The following is a 21,848-nucleotide window of genomic DNA, read 5'->3' on the forward strand; positions in this document are numbered from 1 at the left end:
ACAGCAGCAGCCTCCATGAGAGCCAGAAAGGTGGAAACAACCATCAACAGACGAATGGGCGAACAAAATGTGGCGATATTCTTAGAGCGAAATAGCATTTAGTAATTTTGGAAGTACCGATAGATGCCACAACATGGATAAATCTCAAAAGATGCCAGTCCTCATAGACCACATGTGTGTTGTATGATTCCATTCGTATGCCATGCCTGGGCTGTAGATCTATACAGAAAGCACGTCCATAGAAAGTCTGTAGAGAAAGGAAGCAGGTAGTGGTTGCCTCGGGCTGGGGGTGGAAGGAGGTGGGGTTCCAAAGCACAACAATACACTTTCATCATGCAGGGCTGAGGTTACCATAGATCCCGTCTCCCATCCAAACTGGTTGTGTTGTTGGGTTTGTTCTGTTTGTAAAGCCCGTGATCAATGTCTGAGGAGGGCATAGCATTCGTAAAGCAAATCTGGTTGTGTTTGTTTGGCGTCTATAGTAAATACAGATGGGGCACAATAGAGTGAATGTGTCAGTAGAACCCCTCCTGGCTTAGGGAGAAGTGACTATGGAATTAAGAATGTAAGTATGAGTCTGGGCTTTAAGGTTTCATCTCTGTAACGATGAAGGAACATATCATTGGTTCCAACACACACCATCCACAATAGACACTACCAACATTCCAGTGTGCACGTACATCCAGGTTTATAGTCCTAGCTGCACCCCTTGCTGGGTCATGACCTCAGCCAAGTCACTTCTCTCCATGCTGCTGACATAGCTCCAAGATCCCTGATGGTCTATTTATTGCCATATCCAATAGCACCGTTTCTGTCATCATCCTACTCAGTCTCTTAAAAAAAAAAAAATGCAACCTTGCGAGCCAGACCCTACTCTAAACTCCCGCTCAACCTGGCTTCCAAGATTGCTCTCTCCTGGTCTTCCCGGTTCCAGCCCCTGCTGTTCCGTCTCCCTCATGAGCTCCTTCTCCATTGCTCACCCCCTTCGGTAATGGTTCCCCAGTGCTTATCCTCTGCCATCTCTTCTCTTCACATTCTTCACCCCTTCCGAGGTAAAACTCTCCTTTTTTTTGTGGCCTTACCATCAGTGGCTTCCAATCTCCATCTCCGGCCCCTGTTCCTCCAGTGTGCTCCCTCTACCCCACCTCTTGGAAATTCCCAGAAGTTTTGGAGAAATTGATAAGAGGGAAATGGATTTGAAGAGAAAATAGAGTGAAAGAGAGTTTCAGAAGGCACACTGTGTCTGTTCTTCAAGGAGGCTTAGGAGAGAGAAAAGAAGCCGCGGAAATATGTGCCCAACCCCTCAGTCCTGAAATCCTGCATCTGTTAGAGAGCAGGGACTGTTGCTTCTGCATGAAATGCTCGAGGAGATGGGATCAACTGTTTTGGCCCACACTGGGACGTGATACTCTTATGGAAGGCACCAAGTCTAGTGCCTGGGTAGGGTACGGAGGGAGTCAGAAAAATCCCAGGGTGCGTGGGGACTTTCCCTGTGCTCTGGTGCTTTTTGTTTTTTTAAAGCTGACATTCATTGAGCGGTTACTACATACTGGGCACTTTACAAGACCTACCCGTCTTCACGCTATATTCTGAATATCCTGAGACGGGGGCTTTTTGTTCAGAGAGGCCCTCACTAATAAGTAAGTAAACCACTTACTAACAAGTGCAGGACCTGTACACAGTCTCAGCCAGCCAGTCTCAGAGGCCAAACACTTACCCACAGTTCATACCACCTCTCAAAGCTTTCCTTCCTTCTCAAGGAATCATCATGGCAATGGCGGGAAAAGGGGTGTATAACCTCAGTCTGAACATGTTCACAATCAGACTCCTTGGATCTCTCTCCCAAACCTGCTCGACCTGAATTAGAAATCTCACTTGCTTCCTCAGTACCTTATTCTTAAATATTCCACAGTCTCCCCCACACATAGTCGGTCACCAAATCCTACTGATGCTACCTTAGGAATCTCTCCCAAATCCAACAGTGCCCCCCCATTCCCACTGCCTTGCTTTAGGTCAGTTCTGCATCATCTTTGACTTAGACTATTGCAAAAATCATCTTCTCTGTTTTCCCCCCACTAGAGACCATTCTCCACACTGCTTCTAAAATTATCTTTAGGGGCGCCTGGGTGGCGCAGTCGGTTAAGCGTCCGACTTCAGCCAGGTCACGATCTCGCGGTCCGGGAGTTCGAGCCCCGCGTCAGGCTCTGGGCTGATGGCTCAGAGCCTGGAGCCTGTTTCCGATTCTGTGTCTCCCTCTCTCTCTGCCCCTCCCCCGTTCATGCTCTGTCTCTCTCTGTCCCAAAAATAAATAAACGTTGAAAAAAAAATTAAAATTATCTTGAAACAGGGGCGCCTGGGTGGCGCAGTCGGTTAAGCGTCCGACTTCAGCCAGGTCACGATCTCACGGTCCGGGAGTTCGAGCCCCGCGTCGGGCTCTGGGCTGATGGCTCGGAGCCTGGAGCCTGTTTCTGATTCTGTGACTCCCTCTCTCTCTGCCCCTCCCCCGTTCATGCTCTGTCTCTCTCTGTCCCAAAAATAAATAAACGTTGAAAAAAAAATTAAAAAATAAAATAAAATAAAATAAAATAAAATAAAATAAAATTATCTTGAAACATACACACATCCAATGCCACTCATGTGGTTAAAAACCTCCATTGGATTCCCGCTGCCTGTAGAATAATTTACATAACCAGTCTTCCTTGGTTTTGAGGAAATCAGGTTATCCCCAGCTTCTTGAGATTATCAAGAAAACTGTGAGGAAAATCTCGCAGTTAAAACTTGGTAGACATCTTTTATTTCCTTAGGATGAATTCCTAACAGTAAAACCGCTGAGTCAGAGGATATGTATATTGTGAAAAGCATCTGATGCCTTGTATTAAACCATCCTCCAGAAATGTCATGCCAAGTTATATTCACCAGAAGCCTGTACTGCAACTTACTACAATTCACATGTTTACAGGAGTACATCCGTGGAGTAGAAATGTGCTCTGCGCACTTTCAAATCATCAGAGCTGGAGTATCAAATGGCACAGAGTAGATACTCAGTACACGTTTGTTGAATGAATGAGTGAACAGAGTAAAGGGAAGAAAAGTCCACTAAATGCTCCCTGATTTGTGTATAGCTTTCATAAGCGTATCATAACCCAACTGCTCTGGGCTGTGTCTTCATTTGCCTGACTGTTTCACGTGGAATCGTTCAGAAGCATCCCTTTGTACACAGGGCTGATATTTTTGGATGCTCCACCATCATGCTCCATCCAAGGAGCGAAATCCTTGCGTCCTATCCACACGGACTATGTAGGTACAGGCTCAATTCTACTCTCTTCAAATTTCCATCATCACCTAGGCGGGTTAGTACTCTTTGCAAAAGGGTTGACATAAACGAGGTAGCAAACTTCGTAGAGGTGCTGAAAGTTCACAGATCTGTGTTCCCAGATGCATATATACAACTCTGTTGGACAGCTCCACTAGAATAAATGTCCCAGAAGCACTCAAATCCCTTCTCTTCAAAACCAGCCACAGCTGATGACATTTTTGTTCCAGCCAGTCGTGCAAGCCAGAAAAATGTGTATTTTGACCTACAAATCTTGCTGATATTAGCCTGAATGCATCTATATTAATTAACCTCTAGTTTATCCCTTCCTCTCTGTTTCTACTATCATTGAACTAATTTGGGCTCCAGTGATCTCTTCCCTGGATGCGATAGACATTTAACATTTACCCTTTTAACAAATGTTTATTAGCACACATTCTGTGCCAAAGAATGTACTAGATTCCAGGGTTCAGCCATGAAGAAGTGTTGTTCAGTAGTTGGCAGAAACTGTGGGCTGATGCAGGTGGCCAATGCATAATATATCACCTTCTTGGAGATTCATGATGAATATTAGCATCTTAGAAGCTCTGAGAACTGTTGAGTTTTGTGTAACCCTGTGTTTCCCACACTTCTCTGAACAAAGAACCCTCTTGTCAGATAAGAGCTATGAAGTTCTTAAAACCAGATCTCAAAAAGCACATATTGGGAAATCCTCATGAGAAGGAACATAAAGGTTTCAACCGAGAGCTTATTATATTTATTTCCCTGGGGATGCCCTAGTTTGCTAGGTTCTGTCTATAAACAAGCTACTTTTGCGAATATGTGGTTTCCCTGTTTTATGAAACAAATACGTATGTAACTGGCCATCTGCAAAGAGTGCTGTGGTAGAAGTAAGCAACAAATGCCAAGAAGTACTGGTTTAGATGAAGAAGGTGACACATGAGGCTTCCTGGAGGAGGTGACATTTGAGCTAAGTTTTGAGGGGTGAATAGGAGTTCATCAGGTGAAGAGTGAAAGATTTCCAGGCAGCAGGAACAGCAAGTGTAAAGACACAGATGTGTGGGTCTAATGAGTTTGGGGAGGTCCAAACAAAAGTGGCCACTCTTGGTGCGCCCGGGTGGCTCAGTCGGTCAAGCATCTGACTTCGGCTCAGGTCATGATCTCATGGTTCGTGAGTTTGAGCCCCACGTTGGGCTCTGTACTGACAGCTGGGAGCCTGGAGCCTGCTTTGGATTCTGTGTCTCCTTCTCTCTCTGCCCCTCCGCTGCTCACGCTCTGTCTCTTTCTCTCTCTCTGTCTCTCAAAAAATAAAAAATAAACATTAAACATTAAAAAAATTTTTTTTAGGTAGCTCCTATTTTGAGAGCTTGCTGTATGCCAGGCTCTGAGCTCTGGGTTCTGTGCACATTACAAGCCTATGAGATAGGTTTTCTTATCCACCCACACGCATGCCTTTTTTTCCCCTTCTTTTTTTTTAAGGTTTATTTATTTAGAGAGAGACAGAGACAGCATGAGTGGGGGAGGGGCCAAGAGAGAGGGAGAAGAGAGAGAATCCCAAGCAGGCTCTGCACCGTCAGCACAGAGCTCGACACGGGGCTCAAACTCACCAAACTGAGATCATGACCTGAGCCGAAACCAAGAGTTGGACACTTAGCCCATTGAGCCACCCAGGCGCCTCTCCCCTCCTTTTTAACAGATGAAGACACAGCCTCAGTGAGATTAAGTGAGATTCCCAAAGTCACATAGGTGGTGCCAGATATTGAACCCAAGTCTGTGTGCCCCTAAGGCCCATGTGCTCAACCACTGAGCTATCCTGCAACTGAGCTGCTGTATGCATACAAGTCCAGGGCCAGCACGGGCAGAAAAGAGCTACATTTGCTTCCCAGGTCAAAGGAACTTGGAGATTATCCAGAAGGCCACAAGGAACCACTGAAGGAACGATTGATTTTTAGCAGGGAAGAGACATAGTCAGTACTTCTGAAATATCATATGATGTTACAGGGGAGAATGGGTTGGAGGAGCGGAAGTGACATAAAATCAGAGGCAGGGGCATCAGTTGGGAGGCTCTAATGGTAAGATACAAAAGTGCTTCTCAAAGTTTAATGTGCTCAAGTGGACATTCTGATCCAGATGGTCTTGGATGAGGTTCTGAGGTGTGAGATGTTGCCACGTGATGTTGAGCAGCAAGGCTCTACATGAGAAATGTTGGGGGCTTGAAATGAACAGTGGCACTGAGATCCAGTGGAGCGGATGGACCCAAGTGACGTGAAAGGGACAGGACTTGTTGACCAAGTTAGCACGGGGTAGCCACTGTCAGCTGACATAGCTCTTATGAATGGCAAAAAAAGGAATGTTTGAATTAATCTAGGCGGCTCTGCTTGAAAGTGACAGCTTTCCTCTCAGTTCCCTGTATTATCGTCAAGGACCCATGGAGATACTGGGACCCTCGGGTTAGGATTCTCTGGCAATGTATATTTTTCAGAAGCATAAGATAAAATAGAAAACATTTATTCGGCGTATGTCATGAGCTAGTCACTCCATGCATGCATCTGAACACGTTATACCTCCTTCTGGACTGTCTCCATGCCTACCTCACACACACACACACACACACACACACACACACACACACACACGGGAGTTGATCATTCCTTCCTTTGTGTCGCTACTGTACTTTTCATCTACCTTTTACACTACATTAAAACTGGGGGAAGTACAGTCCTAGAAAAGGTGAGGATTTGGGAGTCATCAGAACTTTGGTTCAAGTCATAGTTCTGGCGTGTATTGGCTTAGTGATGAAGACAAATACTCTCGTTCTCTCAGCTCTGAAAATGGGCGCGAGATTTACTATGAGATCATGTGTGATGCTGTCCTTCAAGTCACAGGAAACCTAATTCACACTGCTTTCAAAAACAAAAAACAAAAAACGTTAGATTTACCAGCTATGGTAACAGAGAAGACCAGAGATAGGGTAAGCTTTTGGCATGGGTTGGTCCAGAAATTGTGAAATCATCAGAGTTCCTCTGCGATTCTGGCAGTAATATTTGCCTCTTTCTTTGCCCTCCCCTCATGCTAATAAAAACATGTTATAGGCCTCAAATGGGTATTAACACTCCAACCAGAAAATGAGAGCATGCCTTTGTCCTGGGTTTCCCAGCAGGTTAGGAGGTTCACTCTAATTGGCCCATGGCGGGTCACATGGCGATTTCTGAACCAATCACTAGTCAGGGGCAGGAAATGTACAGATCAGCTTAGCCATGGGCGTGTGCTCCATTGCCTGATCCAGGAATGGACTGACTTATTACCCCTGAGCATTCCCAGTAGAAACTGGGAACTGTAGGGGAGGAGGTTGGGAAATGAATGCTAGCAGCTATTCAGCACGCCATGCCCATTAGCACATTATGTAAAGGGTGTAGCACAGAGCCTTGGCTGCAGTCCGTGGGCACGCATTAAGCGGTAGCTCTAACTGGCTTACAGGTCTGTCTGCTGAGAGCGGGGTCCTTTCTTCTCTTACCTCAGCCAGTCCCTCGGTTTTCCTATACTGGCTGGGCCATAGCTGAAATATTTGTTGAATTCATGTGAATGATTGGAGCGGGAACTACAAAGTGATAAAGTTATAGAAACTATTTCACCCGGAAGAGAAGAGGATTGCCTGACTTCAGGGAACCTGAAAACATAAGCTCTTGCTGGTTCATGGCATTAGTAAAATAAACAAGCTGGATACACCTGAATTATAGACTGGGATTAAAAACAGGATATATTCCGGTCTGTATTTTAGTGGTCTGCTCTAATTTTTTGTCAATTCAGAAAAGAAATGCTGAAGTAAAGGATCATGGGATGCTTTGCCTGTCGTGAGAGTAGAAAGGGAAAAGATTAATCTTTTTCTTTTCCCCACTTACATCTATTCCAGAAGCATCCTTTGTGCATACAATATGTAATCCCCTACTACACCAGAAAATACATTTCAAGAGAAAGGCTCATCGATCACTTCGTGGATCTTAAGAATCAATCTCTATCTATTAAAAAATATACTAACATTGATCGATCCTATTACGTTCCAGGTACCGTCCTGCAAATTTGAACATAGTCAATCTCATTTAATCCCGAGTAGTTTGAGGCTGTGAAAGGTTGAGTTGCTTCCCAACGACCACACAAGCAGTAAATAAAGAAGGAGGTCCTGAGAGTCACTTGCTTCATCATCCCTGTTCTTATTATTAGAAAAGATTTCCTTGTATAAACCTCAGGGACTTTACAAAGGAAATATTGGATTACCGTAATGTGACTCATCAGTCCGATTTAATATTACCTATTCATTATAATGTAATGATGCTTGCATAACAGGAAATGTTGTTGTATTTCCCCCTCCGGCTCTGTAGCAGCCATACATAGACCACAGAACCATACGCATGGGCTAATTATATGACCTACATACGCAATCAATATTAAGAAAATTTTCAACTGCTCATATTTATGTGGTTGAAAATATATGGTCTAATTTTGGTCAGCAGTAGCATCTAGGTAATGCTGACTCAGAAGGAAAACATTTGTTGTTGCCATGAGAAATGGAATAGAAAATCTGAATCACACTGCACCACATCAAATGTTACCACTATTAATATAGCATGCGCTCAATAGTGAGCAAGATGGAATTAGACCATCTCTGACCAAGAGGTTCCTCATTACACCAGCAGACAGATGCAAGAAATACTGTCACAGCCCTGTGTCACTTCATCGTATTAGGTTCTTTACCAACTAAGCCAATAAGCAATTGGTATTCCGGCCGATGTCACCAGCATAACATATCATCAAAACCATGGATCGCAAATGCGTGGCTAGGTAGGTAATGGAAATAAATACTTCGGGCAGACTGTAAGAGTACAAGGTATGAAGTTGATGGTGAACTTTCTAATGGAAGCGAATACTATCTCACACAACGCTTAATGGAGGACCACAGCAACCATGAGGCCAAATCTTCCCATTTTTCAAGAGATCCCAGAAACTCATCTTTTTTGATAATGTTTATTTATTCTGGAGAGAGTGGGAGACAGAGCACAAGCGGAGGAAGGTCAGAGAGAGGGAGGCACAGAATCTGAAGCAGGCTCCGGCTCCGAGCTGTCAGCACAGAGCCCAGTGTGGGGCTCGAACTCACAAACCGTGAGTTCATGACCTGAGCTGAAGTCAGACGCTTAACTGACTGAGCCACCCAGGCACCCCAAAAAACTCATATTTTTAAAATATTTTTTAATGTTTGTTTATTTTTGGGAGTGAGAGACAGAGCATGAGTGGGGGAGGGGCAGGGAGAGAGGGAGACACAGAATCTGAAACAGGCTCCAGGCTCTGAGCTGTCAGCACAGAGCCCGATGCGGGGCTTGAACCCGTGAACTGCAAGATCATGACCTGAGCCGAAGTCAGATGCTTAACCAACTGAGCCACCCAGGTGCCCCTAAACTCATATTTTTAATATAAAATTTCCCAAGACTTCAAACCTTGTGGGTGCCATAAAAAGCCACTCTCACTCGCAAGCATCTATTAAAAGACTTCTGGTACACCTCTCATCTCTTCTTCTTTTGTCTGGAAGGCTAAACTTGCTTAACTTCCAGTTTTCCTTTTGAGATCAGAGTCTCTGGTACATGCTATGTCTGTTTATTTGAGACATCAGAAAATTTTAAATCAATTTTTAAATAAACTATTGCTGCTTGTGGTTTTAATTCACTCATTCAGCCAAAAATATCCATTGAGTACCCAGTGTATGCCAGGTGTTCTTCTGAGAACTTGACATACATCAGTGGGCAAAATAGACAAAGAACCCTGCCCACCTGGAGACTGAGGGAGGAGAATGGGAGAGACATACAATAAGCAATAAATGTAATAAATAAGCATATAGGATAATAAAAGATGTCATGTGCCATAGAAAAATAATGTAGATCAGAGTAAGGAGTATTGGGAGAGTACGGGGGAAAGGGGACTGGTGACCATTTTTTAATTTATTTTGATTTATTTTAAATAAATAAATGCTATTTATTAAATACATTTACTTATTATTTATTTATTTTGGTTTATTTTGAGAGAGAGAGGGAGCGAGAGTATGCATGGGGGAGGGGCAGACCGAGAGGGAGAGAAAGAATCCCAAGTTGGCGACCATTTTAAGTAGGGCGGCAGGGGTAGACGACCTTAATGGGAAGATGCCTCAGAGCAAAGAATTGGAGAATTTGAGAGAATTGGCCATGTTCTCTGAGGGAAGAGCCCGTGCAAACACCCTGTGGTACCAGCCTCCAAGATGGCCCCCAATGCTCCCTGCCTCTGGGTATTCGTACCCTGAAGGGCTGGATTTGGAAGAGTCTAGAATAGAGTGTGGCAGAAGGGTGTCTTGAAAACGAAGTCATAAACAGCATGCGTGGGCATTCTCTCAAGTGCCTTTCCTTTGGACCTGGCACTCTGCCGGGAGCTGCCCTATGGAGGGGTTCACGTGGTGAGGACGTGAGGCCTCCAGCCCCCAGTCATGTGAGCGAGTTGGGAAGCACATCCTCCAGCCCCAGTCAGTCTTGTCCGCAGACCGCAGCCTCAGCTGACGTATCAGCTCATGAGAGACCCTGAGCCAGAACCGCCCAGCTAAGCCTGTCCCAGATTTCTGACCCACAGAAACTCCGTGAAAGAATCAGTGTTTGTTGTTTTAATTACATTTGGGGGCAATTCGCTCCACAGCAACAAGGGTAGCAAACGTGCCACCTTCACTACAGACGATAGAATTAATGTGTGCTGAGCTGCAGATGACCAGGAAACCTGCTACTGTTTTTTAAGACATTTACATTGCTTCGTTTTAAGCTTCTGAATTTTTTTTCTATTTTTAAGCCATGCCTTTTTGTGCATACACATATATGTATGTGTATATATTTGAAGGGCACGCACATTTCAAGTTTCAAACATTCGTCTAAGCCCTTAGAAAGGTCAGAGTGCTCTCAGCACCGTGCTCACAGTGCCCACAAGACAAAATATCCTGGAACTAGCTTCTTTGTACCCGGATAGGTAAGCCATTATTATGTACAACTTCTCGACTTCGTACACTTGACATTTGGGGCCAGACGATGCTCCGTTGTGGGGGCTGTCTGTGCACGGCAGGATGTCAAGCGGCATCATGGCCTCTCCTGCTAGCGGCCAGGTTGTGACGACCAGAACTGTCTCCAAATATTACCAAATAACCCCTGGGTTTAGGGTTGCCAGATAAAACACAGAACTTCCGGTTGAACATGCATGTCCGGGGCGCCTGGGTGGCTCACTTGGTTAAGCATCTGGCTCTTGGTTTCGGCTCAGGTCACGATCTCACAGTTGTGGGTTCAAATCCTGCATCGGGCTCTCTTGCTGTCTGCGCACAGCCCATTTCACATCCTCTGTCCCTCCCTCTGTTCCTCCCCTGCTCACATGCTCTCGCTCTCTCTCTCTCTTTCTCTCAATAATAAACAAACATTAGAAAACATAATAAAATAAACATACATGTCAGATTAACAGCAAATCATTTTCATTCATATGCCCCACATTTGGGGCATATTTAGACTAAAAACTTATTCGTTGTTACCTGAAATTCACATTTAGCTGGGTGTCCTTTGTTTTTATTTGCTAAATCTGCCAACCCTCCCTCAAGGGCAAAATCATCCCCAGTTGAGGACCATCATCCTTGATCTTAAAAACTTATTAGTTGTTACCTGAAATTCACATTTAGCTGGGTGTCCTTTATTTTTATTTGCTAAATCTGCCAACCCTCCCTCAAGGGCAAAATCATCCCCAGTTGAGGACCATCATCCTTGATCTTGATTCCCACCTTCCAACGCTCCCCTTGCTTCTCCACCGACTTGAGGTTTAATGGCATATAAGTTATATAATAATTAGCAAAATCAAAGAAACCCACTTTCTTAAATTTCAGGAACTTTCTATGCACAAATGCAATTAATGCCAACGTCAGTACCCACTGACACAGAAATCCACCAACAAGTATTTCTTGAACCCCTTCGGGCAAGGCACTGGGCTGGAGGGATACAGAGCAAATCTCAAACATCATCCTTAACTTCAATGAGTTTCGGTTTTGTTGGGAGAAAAAGTAATATACATGAGATGGGCTCACAATACACAATAATATACAATTGTGCAGTTGTGTGGTATAGACTATAAATGTTCCGAGAGCCAAGAGGGAAGAACTTGAGGCACAGCCAAAACAGGCAGAGATGGCTTTATGGCAAAGTGTTTGGGGTCGGACTTTGAGCACCAATCTTATTAAATACTTTTTTTAAAAGTTTATTTATTGAGAGAGAGAGAGAGAGAGAGAGAATGAGTGGGAGAGGGGCAGAGAGAGAGAGACACACACACACACTGAGGATCTGAAGTGGGCCCTGTGCTGACAGCAGGAACCCAATGCAAGTCTCGAACTCACGCACCACAAGATCATGACCTGAGCCAAAGTGTGACCCTTAAGTGACTGAACCATCTAATCGCCCCTTGAGCACCAATTTCAAAACAAACAGTAGCTGCTCAGTTCAATAAATATCTGTTGAATAAATGGATAAATGAATGAATGAGCAGTAGGTACTACCGCGAATTTTTTCTAGTCCCCCACCTCCCTGTATTGCATCCACGGCTCTTCCCTAGCTCCAGCAGCTCAGGGGAAGGAAGATACAGTGAAAAGGTACAGGTAACCCAGATATCAGTCAACCATTAGCTTCTGGACTTCAAAATGGGCTTTGGAAACTCATCATGGAAGGATGGCTTGTAAATACCTCTTACAGTCCAGTAATTTACCTCTCAGAATCAAGAGTCAAGTCCCAAAGGGCTCAGGGTATACAATTCCAGCAATGATTAATAGATTTGTGGAAAATACACAGAGACTCCAATTTCCTTGCACTGGGAGGCAGACAGATAGAGGGAGGTGAAATAGAAGTGGGGGAGACAGAGCAGAGAGTTCCCTGGGGCTGGAAATAGAGAAACCCCATCTGGGGAGGACTTGAGTCAGCACTGAAATGCTCCGGCTCGCTGGAGTGAACACCGGACCCCACCAGCAAGGAGGAGCTAGGTCAATGTTCAGAGATAGCCCAGATCACTGCCTAAGCCAGCACCAGTCCGGGTCCACGCTTGGGAGCCACAGGGCAGAACTGCCCTGCACACTCACCTTCCAGCAGGACAGACCCATCTGTGGCTCAGTCGTGGCCCAGCCCACTAAGTCACCCTGTGTGCATAAGGCCTGTTTTCTTTTAACAACCTCGGGGGAAATAGACGGGAGAGTCTTTAGAACTGATACTGACTAGAGCCAGCACAGGAATGAATATTAACCTAGCCAGAAAAGAAAGAAAGAAAGAAAGAAAGAAAGAAAGAAAGAAAGAAAGAAAGAAAGAAAGGAAGGAAGGAAGGAAGGAAGGAAGGAAGGAAGAGGGCTTATGTGTAGAATTTGAATAAAAAAAGGCAAAGACATGATCTCCTAAGAGGGGACACCCCAGCAAATGTCAGATGCTCTGACAGGACCATAAAGAAACCAGTCCACAGCAATAGGTAGCAATAGTGGAGAGGAATAAAGAAAGGTCGATTTTCCCCTTTAACATTTGTGAGAATTGTTCATCATTCTTTCTACACATTCACAGTTAAAAATCGCCTCCTCGAGCCTTCACCTTACAAGTGACCATTTTTTTAAAAATGTTTATTTATTCTTTGAAAGAGAGAGAACAAGAGGGAGATGGGCAGAGAGGGAGTCAGAAAACACCAGCAGGCTCTGCTCTGTCAGCAAAGAGTCCGACGTGGGGCTCAAACCCACGAACTGTGAAATCATGGCCTGAGTCCAAATCAAAAATCAGATGCTCAACCAACTGAGCCACCCAGGCGCCCTTCAAAAGCGACCATTTTATACATTTTTTTTCACCCTCATGAAAAGTTTTTCATTGCTTCAGGTAAAAGCATAAGTGCTCCAAACGGTTGAGAAATGACTCAAGATGTATATATTGCTTTTTATAATTTCTCCCAGAGGGTAAAACAAACCGCTTGCGATCATTAACTCGATTCAAAATTTTCACACATCACCTGCGGGAAATCCTCTAACGCTATTCTCACAAATTCATTATTGGCCCAAAGCCTGGAAATCGTGGTTCATCTTCATATTATTTATCATTATGGAATAAAAACAGTCTGCAAAAATGTGACAGATTATAATTTCTCCCTGGTGGGTTTATATCTTACTATTCAGTATATTAATGTAATACTTCTGGTTTCTTTATTAAGACCTCTAAATATTATTCACGCGTTTTCTCTGGCATTCACCCCAAGCATAAACTGATTTTTTTTCCTCCTACCTTCCTTTAGTAGCAAATAAATAAATAAATAAATAAATAAATAAATAAATAAAACTGGCCAAAACATACAAGAATCTGTACTGACACAGGTTGTGTGTGTGTGTGTGTGTGTGTGTGTGTGTGTGTGTGTGTTTCCCGTAAGAACATTCTCCTGATCTTCACTTTGGAAGCCTGCTATGAAAGAAATCCAGTGAACGGGAAATATTTTCACTTTGGGTTAGTAGTTTTTGTTTCCATTTTCCAGTTTATAATTCTTACACAGAAGACATTCGGATAAAATGATACATGAAAATTCCACAAACCTGAACTCTACGCGTAATTTCATTCCATTTGATCAATCCCCATTCAAATTCGAGAACTAAAAGGCAAGTGTTGTGTACAAGGAAAGGAATCCTGTCCCCCATCCTCCCAAGTTAACTTCCTGATGGCTACTTGCTATTCCCGTTATACCCAGAACAGGGTTTTTAAAATTTTAATTCCAGTATAGTTAACATACAGTGTAATATTCGTTTCAGGTGTACAACATAGCCATTCAACACTTCCCTACCCTACTCAGTGTTCATGACAACAAGGGACTCCTTAATCCCTGTGACCTAATTCACCCATCCCCCACCCACCTCCCCTCTGGTAACCATCAGCGTGTTCTTATAGTTAAGAGTCTGTTTCTTGGTCCCTCTCTCTCTCTCTCTCTCTCTTTTACCCACAACAGCGTGATTCTAATACTGAAACAACAGAAAGGAGCCTAAAATGAAAATGTGGTAAATACAGCAAGAGTAACCACAGAAAGATCGAGTGTGACCTTGAGGTACGTGAGTATGTGTGTTCATAAACAGGACAGATGTATAAATGTTTCCTGAACTCAACTCCAGAGCAATGCAACACGTTTTTCAAATATGTATTCTCAGTTAAGAATGAACACATTCAATGAGAATTGAATTCTCATTGAATGTGTTCAGGGAAATCTATTTCAGCCAAGACAGTAGGAAAGCATTTAAATCACAAAAGAAGAAATTAGCAGACTCCAGAGCAAAGGAGCCATGTGACCACTAGATGGAAAAAGTAGCCTCAGTAACTTGAAGTTGAAGCTCAAGTTTGCCTCCTCGGTATTTGTAAGAGGAAACTTCATACTGCATTTTTTTTTTTTTCCCTACTTAGGCTCAAAAAGAGTGACTTTTGAGAAGCCAGTTGGGGAAAATTTCAATTCTAAATTTTCGGCTCTTTGAGAGTACGAACGTACATACATAGGAAGTCAGCCAAACATTTGTCAAGAATTCAGTAACTGACAAGGAACACATATAAACAGACAAGGACAACTTGTATCTCAATCCAAAATAAAGGCCTAAATTTCGTATTTGCAATAAAGATGATTAAGGAAGATTACAGGATGTAAATCTCATTTCCTTTACATATTTCCCAGAATGTTCGTACCACCGATAACACACAAGAGTCAGAGTCATTTGCTGTGCTTAACTAAAATTCGTTTGCTTTGGGGCGCCTGGGTGGCGCAGTTGGTTAAGCGTCCGACTTCAGCCAGGTCACGATCTCGCGGTCCGTGAGTTCGAGCCCCGTGTCGGGCTCTGGGCTGATGGCTCAGAGCCTGGAGCCTGTTTCCGATTCTGTGCCTCCCTCTCTCTCTGCCCCTCCCCCGTTCATGCTCTGTCTCTCTCTGTCCCAAAAATAAATAAACGTTGAAAAAAAAAAAATTAAAATTCGTTTGCTTTTTCATATACATGACATCACATTATACCAAAAATTTAATATATGTATTTTATACATAAAATTTAAACTTAAAAACGAAGCAACTCGTGTTGCCCTTACAATACTTCCCACCCCCAATGTGAAAAGAACATCCTGGCTCCGTGGCTCAGGGGAATAAGACACTCACACAAGGACTAGAAAATGAACAAATACCCAAAGGGCAATATTCAGCATGGCAGGTGTCTGACCAACTACTTGACCTCAGCATAGAGGCAGAATATCAGTCACATTGACTGAGTCCTTCACTAAGAAACACCGCCAAGCACTGGAAGGGGCTCAGCTCCAAAAGGGGTTGCCGTTTAACCGGAATCCATTCTCAACCCCCAACATTCACAGAATTCACAACAGACCTACTCCACCCACTGTCAAGCTAAAAACGAACATACAGTCAGTTCTGCTATTTGGCGATTAGCTGGCTCTCTGGCTGAACTTGTGTTTTTAGGTCATAGAGATTTGTGGTCCTAATAGAGAGGCTGTGGGATTAGGGGTGGAAGACCACCCTCACGGTATGGTTTCAGGGGTCCCGGAAAGTAATGTTCGGTGTAATTCTGCAACCGTCGTGAGCGGGGTGGTCATCGCCGGCAGACAGCCACAATGCAGGAACCACAGACTATGAAATATTAACATACGTAAACAGGGGTATGTAAACAGGTCAGTGTTCTCCAGAGAAACAGAACCAATGGGATGTGCATGAATATATAGAGAGAAAGAGATTGATTATAAGGAATTGGCTCACATGATTATGGAAGCAGTTCCCTCTGCCAGGTGAGTTGAAAGCTGGAGATACAGGAGAGCCAATCATTTAGTTCCAATGTGAGTTTGTAAGCCTGGGAACCAGGAGAGCTAATGGTGTGGCTGTCATCTGAAGGTCAGCTGCCTCAAAACCCAGAAAGGGCTGATGTTTCCGTTTGAGTCCAAAGGCAGGAGAAAAAAAAACAGTATCTCAGTTTGAAGGCAGGCAGGTAGGAAGAATTTTTTCTTAGTTGGAGGACATCAGCCTTTTTCTTTTAATTGGGCTTTCAACGGATTGATGAGGCCCACCCAGATTAGGGAGGGTAATCTGCTCGAACCATTCTAGCTATTTAAATACTAATTTCATCTAAAAACACCCTCAGAGAAATGCCCAGAGTAATGTTTGGCCAAATATCTAGAGCTCCCAAGGCTCAGCCAAGTGGACACATAAAATTAGCCATTACAAAAGCTTTTCTAGTGATTTGGAGAAAGTCCAACTACAATAGTTCCACCTAATTCTCAAGGACAAATAATCCTGCCTTCTAAAGATGTGATTAAATGGCTTTCTAAGGAATATGTGCAAGTTGGGCACGGGGAATCAAAGCCTACAAGTCACAAGCATCCCTAAGAAACTGAGCCTGGAGCTGGAATAGGTGAAGGTCTGGGCTGTGCTGACCTTAAGACAGGACGGCTGCCTGCATATGGGGATGAAAATGATAGCAAGATCAGTCCAGATTTCTCAGCACCAATCAAGGGGCAAAAGCAACAGACAAGAAATCCATAAACTATGTGAATTCATTCAGCAGTGTCAGCAGAGTTTCTGCTGTGTGCTGGACACTTCAGATACAAATATAAATAAGAAATATATTCTTCCCGGGGCGCCTTCAGTCAGTTAAGCATCTGACTCTTGATTTCAGCTAAGGTCACAATCCCATGGTTTTGAGTTGGAGCCCCACAGGGGCTCGGCACTGAATAGCATGGAGCCTGCTTGAGATTCTCCCTATTTCTCTGCCCCTCCCCCACTCATTCTCTCTCTCTCTCTCCCTCTCTCTCTCAAAATGTATAAATAAACTTAAAAAAAAAAAAGAAGCATGTTCCTCGCTCCAGAATCTCACCATCTGGTAGGGAGTACAAATATGCAAATAGATAATGACCACTCATTCTGGAAAGTTTACGGTACATTGTGATGACCTCAGTTCGGCTGGTTTCAAGCCAATGGGAAGTGGACGGCATATCAGAAGACTTCTGCCAAAAATACATCTTCTCTCCACCTCTTCGAACCACAGCGATCGTTCCTGAAACTCCATCCAGAGATTTGTGTTAGCAATTAAAAAAAAAAAAAAAAAAAAAAAAAACCTCAGCTAGAAAGGCTCTCTTCCACATCTCAGTAAATTAGTTTAATACACTCCTTTTCTACATCTACCTGAAATCAGCCACAGGAAGAGAATGGGAGTTTTGAGAGGCAAGGAAAGGAAACAAGAACTAATTTGGAAGATACAGTATTATAGCCAGAGAGCATGCAGGGAAAGGGCACCTAGATGGAAGAGGGCATCTCTGAAAAGAAAATGGGCAAGGCAAGGTCTCAATCTTCAGGCACAAGAATCCATTAATTTTCTAATACTTTTAGAACATGAACCTAAGTTCAAATGGAAGCTGCCTCCAGAATGTTTACTCACTTCAAAATTCTCCTTTATTGCTGATCAAAATGAGGGGGTCTCTGCCACCATCTCTCTAAAGCATGACTGCCGTGCCATTGAACAGCTCCAGCCCCTGACCTCATCACAATTACTCTGTCCTGGAGTGTTTGGGTGGTCATGGATTGGGGGGGGGGGGGGGTGAAGGACAGAAGGGGGTTAGGTATGGCCATTCGACAGAGAAAGAAGAATATATTGGTGAATAAAGATTTAAGGAAAGACAGACTTACAAAAGGGAAGAGAACTAAAAGCAAAGCTTTTAATTGATATATATCCAAAATGTTACTCAATTATTAATTACTTCTGTTCACTTGGTTGGCTACTGCTCTCAGCTCTTTATGGGTTACCTTTACAAGCAGGGGGAGGGGCAGAGAGAGAGAGCGGGGAGAGAGACAGAGACAGAGAGAGAGAGAATCCCAAGCAGGATCCCTGCTGTCACTGCAGAGTCCCAACTCGGGGCTCGATCTCATGAACCATGAGATCGTGACTTGAACCAGGATCCAGAGTTGGATGCTTAACCGATTGAGCCACCCAGGCATCCTTATCTGTTATCTTTAAACTCCAAGTACATACTTGATCCTTAAACTCTGATTTCCCCTTTCACTCATTGGCCTTTGGCAGTATTAAGAGGAAATATTTCAGTAGTTTTTAAATTGCATTTTTTGTGATTTGGTTCCTTTAGATTCCAAACATTATGGGTAAAACTAGATTGAATGTAGCCAACTGTAAAGTCTAAATCCTCAGGCACAAAAATCTACTAACTTTCTAATACTTTCAGAAGATGAACCTAATTTCTGAATGCAAGCTGCCTCCAGAATATATTGTTAAGTATGTTCTGGATAGAATTTGTTTTGCTACATATTCCATAAAAATCCACATAAAATTCCACTGAACTAAAAGTAAATTGCCCACGTAGCAAAAAAGATTTTTTGAAAGCTTCAAGCAGATTCTAAAGGGTGACAATCTTTGGAAGAAAAACAGTAAACAAATAAAGTATATAACAATGATACGTGAGTTAGAAATTGTAGTTTTAGGTAACATACCTCAACTAAAGAGCCTACCTACGTTTAATTTGGTTGGTTGTGGTTAATATAGTGATCTGGCGACCTATTTTGATACAACCTCAAATATCAAAGTTAAATCTCTTATCTACAATTTTATTGTAAAAGAAATAAGTTTTCTTCAAAGAATTAAAAAAACAACCAGACTTATAATTATTAATAAAGTCCTACAATGTTGAAATGTTTTCCTCTTTGCACTGTATCTCTTAGTGGCTTTAATTCCTTACGTTCATGAAACAGTTTTTTTTCTGGCCCCAAAAGTATCCATACAAATCAGGAAAAGTTTTCCCAAAGCATCCTTCATTTGTATGAACCCCTAAATGCCAAATTCACTAGCTATAGAGTGGACAAATGATCGATTACTTTATCTACCCAATCACCTTACTGCACAGATTTTGAGGAAAATATTTTCACGTGCTTCTCTCAAACTTGGTATTAGAAAATTTAAACATATGCAAACTTATACATTGCCTAATTCTCTCTCCCCAAACCATGATATAGATAAGAGGGAATCACTTTTATTAATTTTCCTACAAATGAAAAATACCAATAAGTTGCAAATCATGCATGATTTTTTACATACAAGTAAGCTAGCTAGAAGCATTTACATTACCCAAAGTTGAGGAAGGGTCAGTGGACATTTCCCTCTAGGTTAGAACTTAAAGACCTTTTCTTGGGGCACGTGGGTGGCTCAGTCGATTGAACATCCAACTCTTGATTTTGGCTCAAGTCGTGATCCCAGGGATGTAGGATCAAGCCCTGCATCCATACTCAATGTGGAGATTTTCACTGTTAAGATTAAGATTCTCTCTCTCTCTCTCTCTCTCCCCGCCCCTCTTCCTCACTCCCATTCTCTCTCTGATAAGATAAGATATAAGATAAGATACTTTTCTTGCTTTGTCTTTTAAGATCTCATCTCATCTGATCCCATCCTACAATCCTCATTCCACTTTGCAGACCTCTAGTCTTGTGACTGTCCATCCTTTGGGACCCAACTTAGGCATCTCCTCCAGGAAGCCTTCCTAGATTACTCAGGGCACCATGATTTCAAAGTACCTGCTGCTTATACCACTAACCTATGACTGGGTGGTTTTATTTGTGTAAAATCCAAGCTTTCCATTGACCACTTGTCATAGATGCTGCTCAAGCACTCAATGATGAGTTGGACTAGATGTCCTTAGAAATTGATTATCAATTTTTTTTTTTTTTTACTTTTACTCCCAAATAGACCATGATTCTTTCCACACACTTCTCATCATGTTATCCTCTTTACACCCCCACACTGGCCATTTAATGACATTTGTTGGATGTTTACGTGAAGGCTAGGATTATGGTTATTTTATCTGTTACTTTATCTGGTGGATAATAAGAATGGTCACATCCATTTGTATGGAAGTAAAGATCGCCCCTGGATTGGGAAATAATTTCTCTCCGTTATTTGGGTAAGAGGTCTATCTCCGAGACTGGAAATGGGAACCAGTCATCCAATAAGACAGGACTCGAGCACTCTTGATATTAATGACAACTCCCTGGTGGTGGTGGTCAATGGTATTATCCAACAGTGACAATCACAGAGTCAGAAAAAAGGAATGCTGGAAGGTACTATTCGAGGTACAGGGTAACTACCCCAAATGCCTGGACCAAGGACAGGATTTGTGATCTCTGAGTTCAAACTAACTCATGAGACGACCAGAATTCGGTATTCTGGGGGCACCTCAAAGGCTCAGTCAGTTAAGTGTCCAACTCTTGATTTCGGCTCAGGTTATGATCTCATGGGTCATGAGTTTGAGCCCCGCGTTGGGCTCTGCACTCACAGTGTACAGCCTGCTTGGGATTCCCTCTCTCTGCCCCTCCTCTGCTTGCATTCTTTCTCTGTCTCTCTCAAAAATAAATAAACATGAAAAAAATAAACAAAGAATTCAGTATTCTGTAAAATTTTTATGAAAAAATGGTTTTGACAGGGGCACCTGGGTGGTCAGTCAGTTAAACATCCGACTTCAGCTCAGGTCACAATCTCACGGTTCATGAGTTCCCTCCCCACGTTGGGCCCTGCTCTGACAGCTCAGAGCCTGGAGCCTGCTTCAGATTCTGTGTCTCCCTCTCTTGCTGCCCCTACCTCACTTGTGCTCTCTCTCTCTCAAAAACAAAATAAAACAAACATTAAAAAAATGATAATAGTGCCATGTCATATACCCCTCTGCATCTTTCTTTTAAAAAAATGCTTTTGACATTTTTCAAATTCCCCTTTCAAATTTCCCTTTTGTTTTCCACACGCATTAAGTAAAGTTGTCTTTGAAAATCTGGTCTGTCTCATGTCTGTTCATGGAAACGAATTATAGGCTTTGCCTTTGCCTGAGCAAGCATGGGGCCAGAGAACACGGTGGGCAACACACAAGGGCGTTAAAGAAACCTTACAGAATGGGAAAATCAGGAGGAACAGTGGGGGCCACCTGTTCAATTCCAAACCTGGGGAGGTTTAGGGTTTACCAAGAGTGGCAGCATTTTATTTATTTTTTTAAATGTTTATCTATTTTTGAGAGAGGGAGGGATAGGGGAGGGGCAGAGAGAGAGGGAGCAAGAGAATCCCAACCAAGCTCCATGCTGTCAGCGCAGAGCCTGATGCAGGGCTCGAACTCAGGGACCATGAGATCCCAACCTGAGCCAAAATCAAGAGTTGGACACTTAAGGGACTGAGCCACCAGGGTGCCCCAGCAGCATTTTAAAACAGACAAACAGGGGCGCCTGGATGGCGCAGTCGGTTGAGCGTCCGACTTCAGCCAGGTCACGATCTCGTGGTCCGTGAGTTCGAGCCCCACGTCAGGCTCTGGGCTGATGGCTCAGAGCCTGGAGCCTGTTTCCGATTCTGTGTCTCCCTCTCTCTCTGCCCCTCCCCCGTTCATGCTCTGTCTCTCTCTGTCCCAAAAATAAATAAACGTTGAAAAAAGAAAAATTTAAAACAGACAAACATTGC

The 21,848-nt window shown here is 43.2% G+C and overlaps 1 protein-coding gene across 1 annotated transcript in view; it reads right to left on the reverse strand.

Annotated features, from left to right (window-relative positions):
* Nucleotides 1–310: 310 nt before the first annotated feature.
* MPV17L (MPV17 mitochondrial inner membrane protein like) overlaps nucleotides 311–21,848 on the reverse strand; it is a 32,750-nt gene continuing 11,212 nt past the window's right edge. The window contains exon 4 of the mRNA XM_045460362.1: nucleotides 311–476. Within this exon, the coding sequence (XP_045316318.1) occupies nucleotides 348–476 (129 nt within the window). The 3' untranslated portion in view covers nucleotides 311–347. The remainder of the gene's footprint in view (nucleotides 477–21,848) is intronic.

Source organism: Leopardus geoffroyi, chromosome E3, assembly GCF_018350155.1.
Source record: "Leopardus geoffroyi isolate Oge1 chromosome E3, O.geoffroyi_Oge1_pat1.0, whole genome shotgun sequence".
In the NCBI taxonomy this organism is placed as follows: Eukaryota; Metazoa; Chordata; class Mammalia; order Carnivora; family Felidae; genus Leopardus; species Leopardus geoffroyi.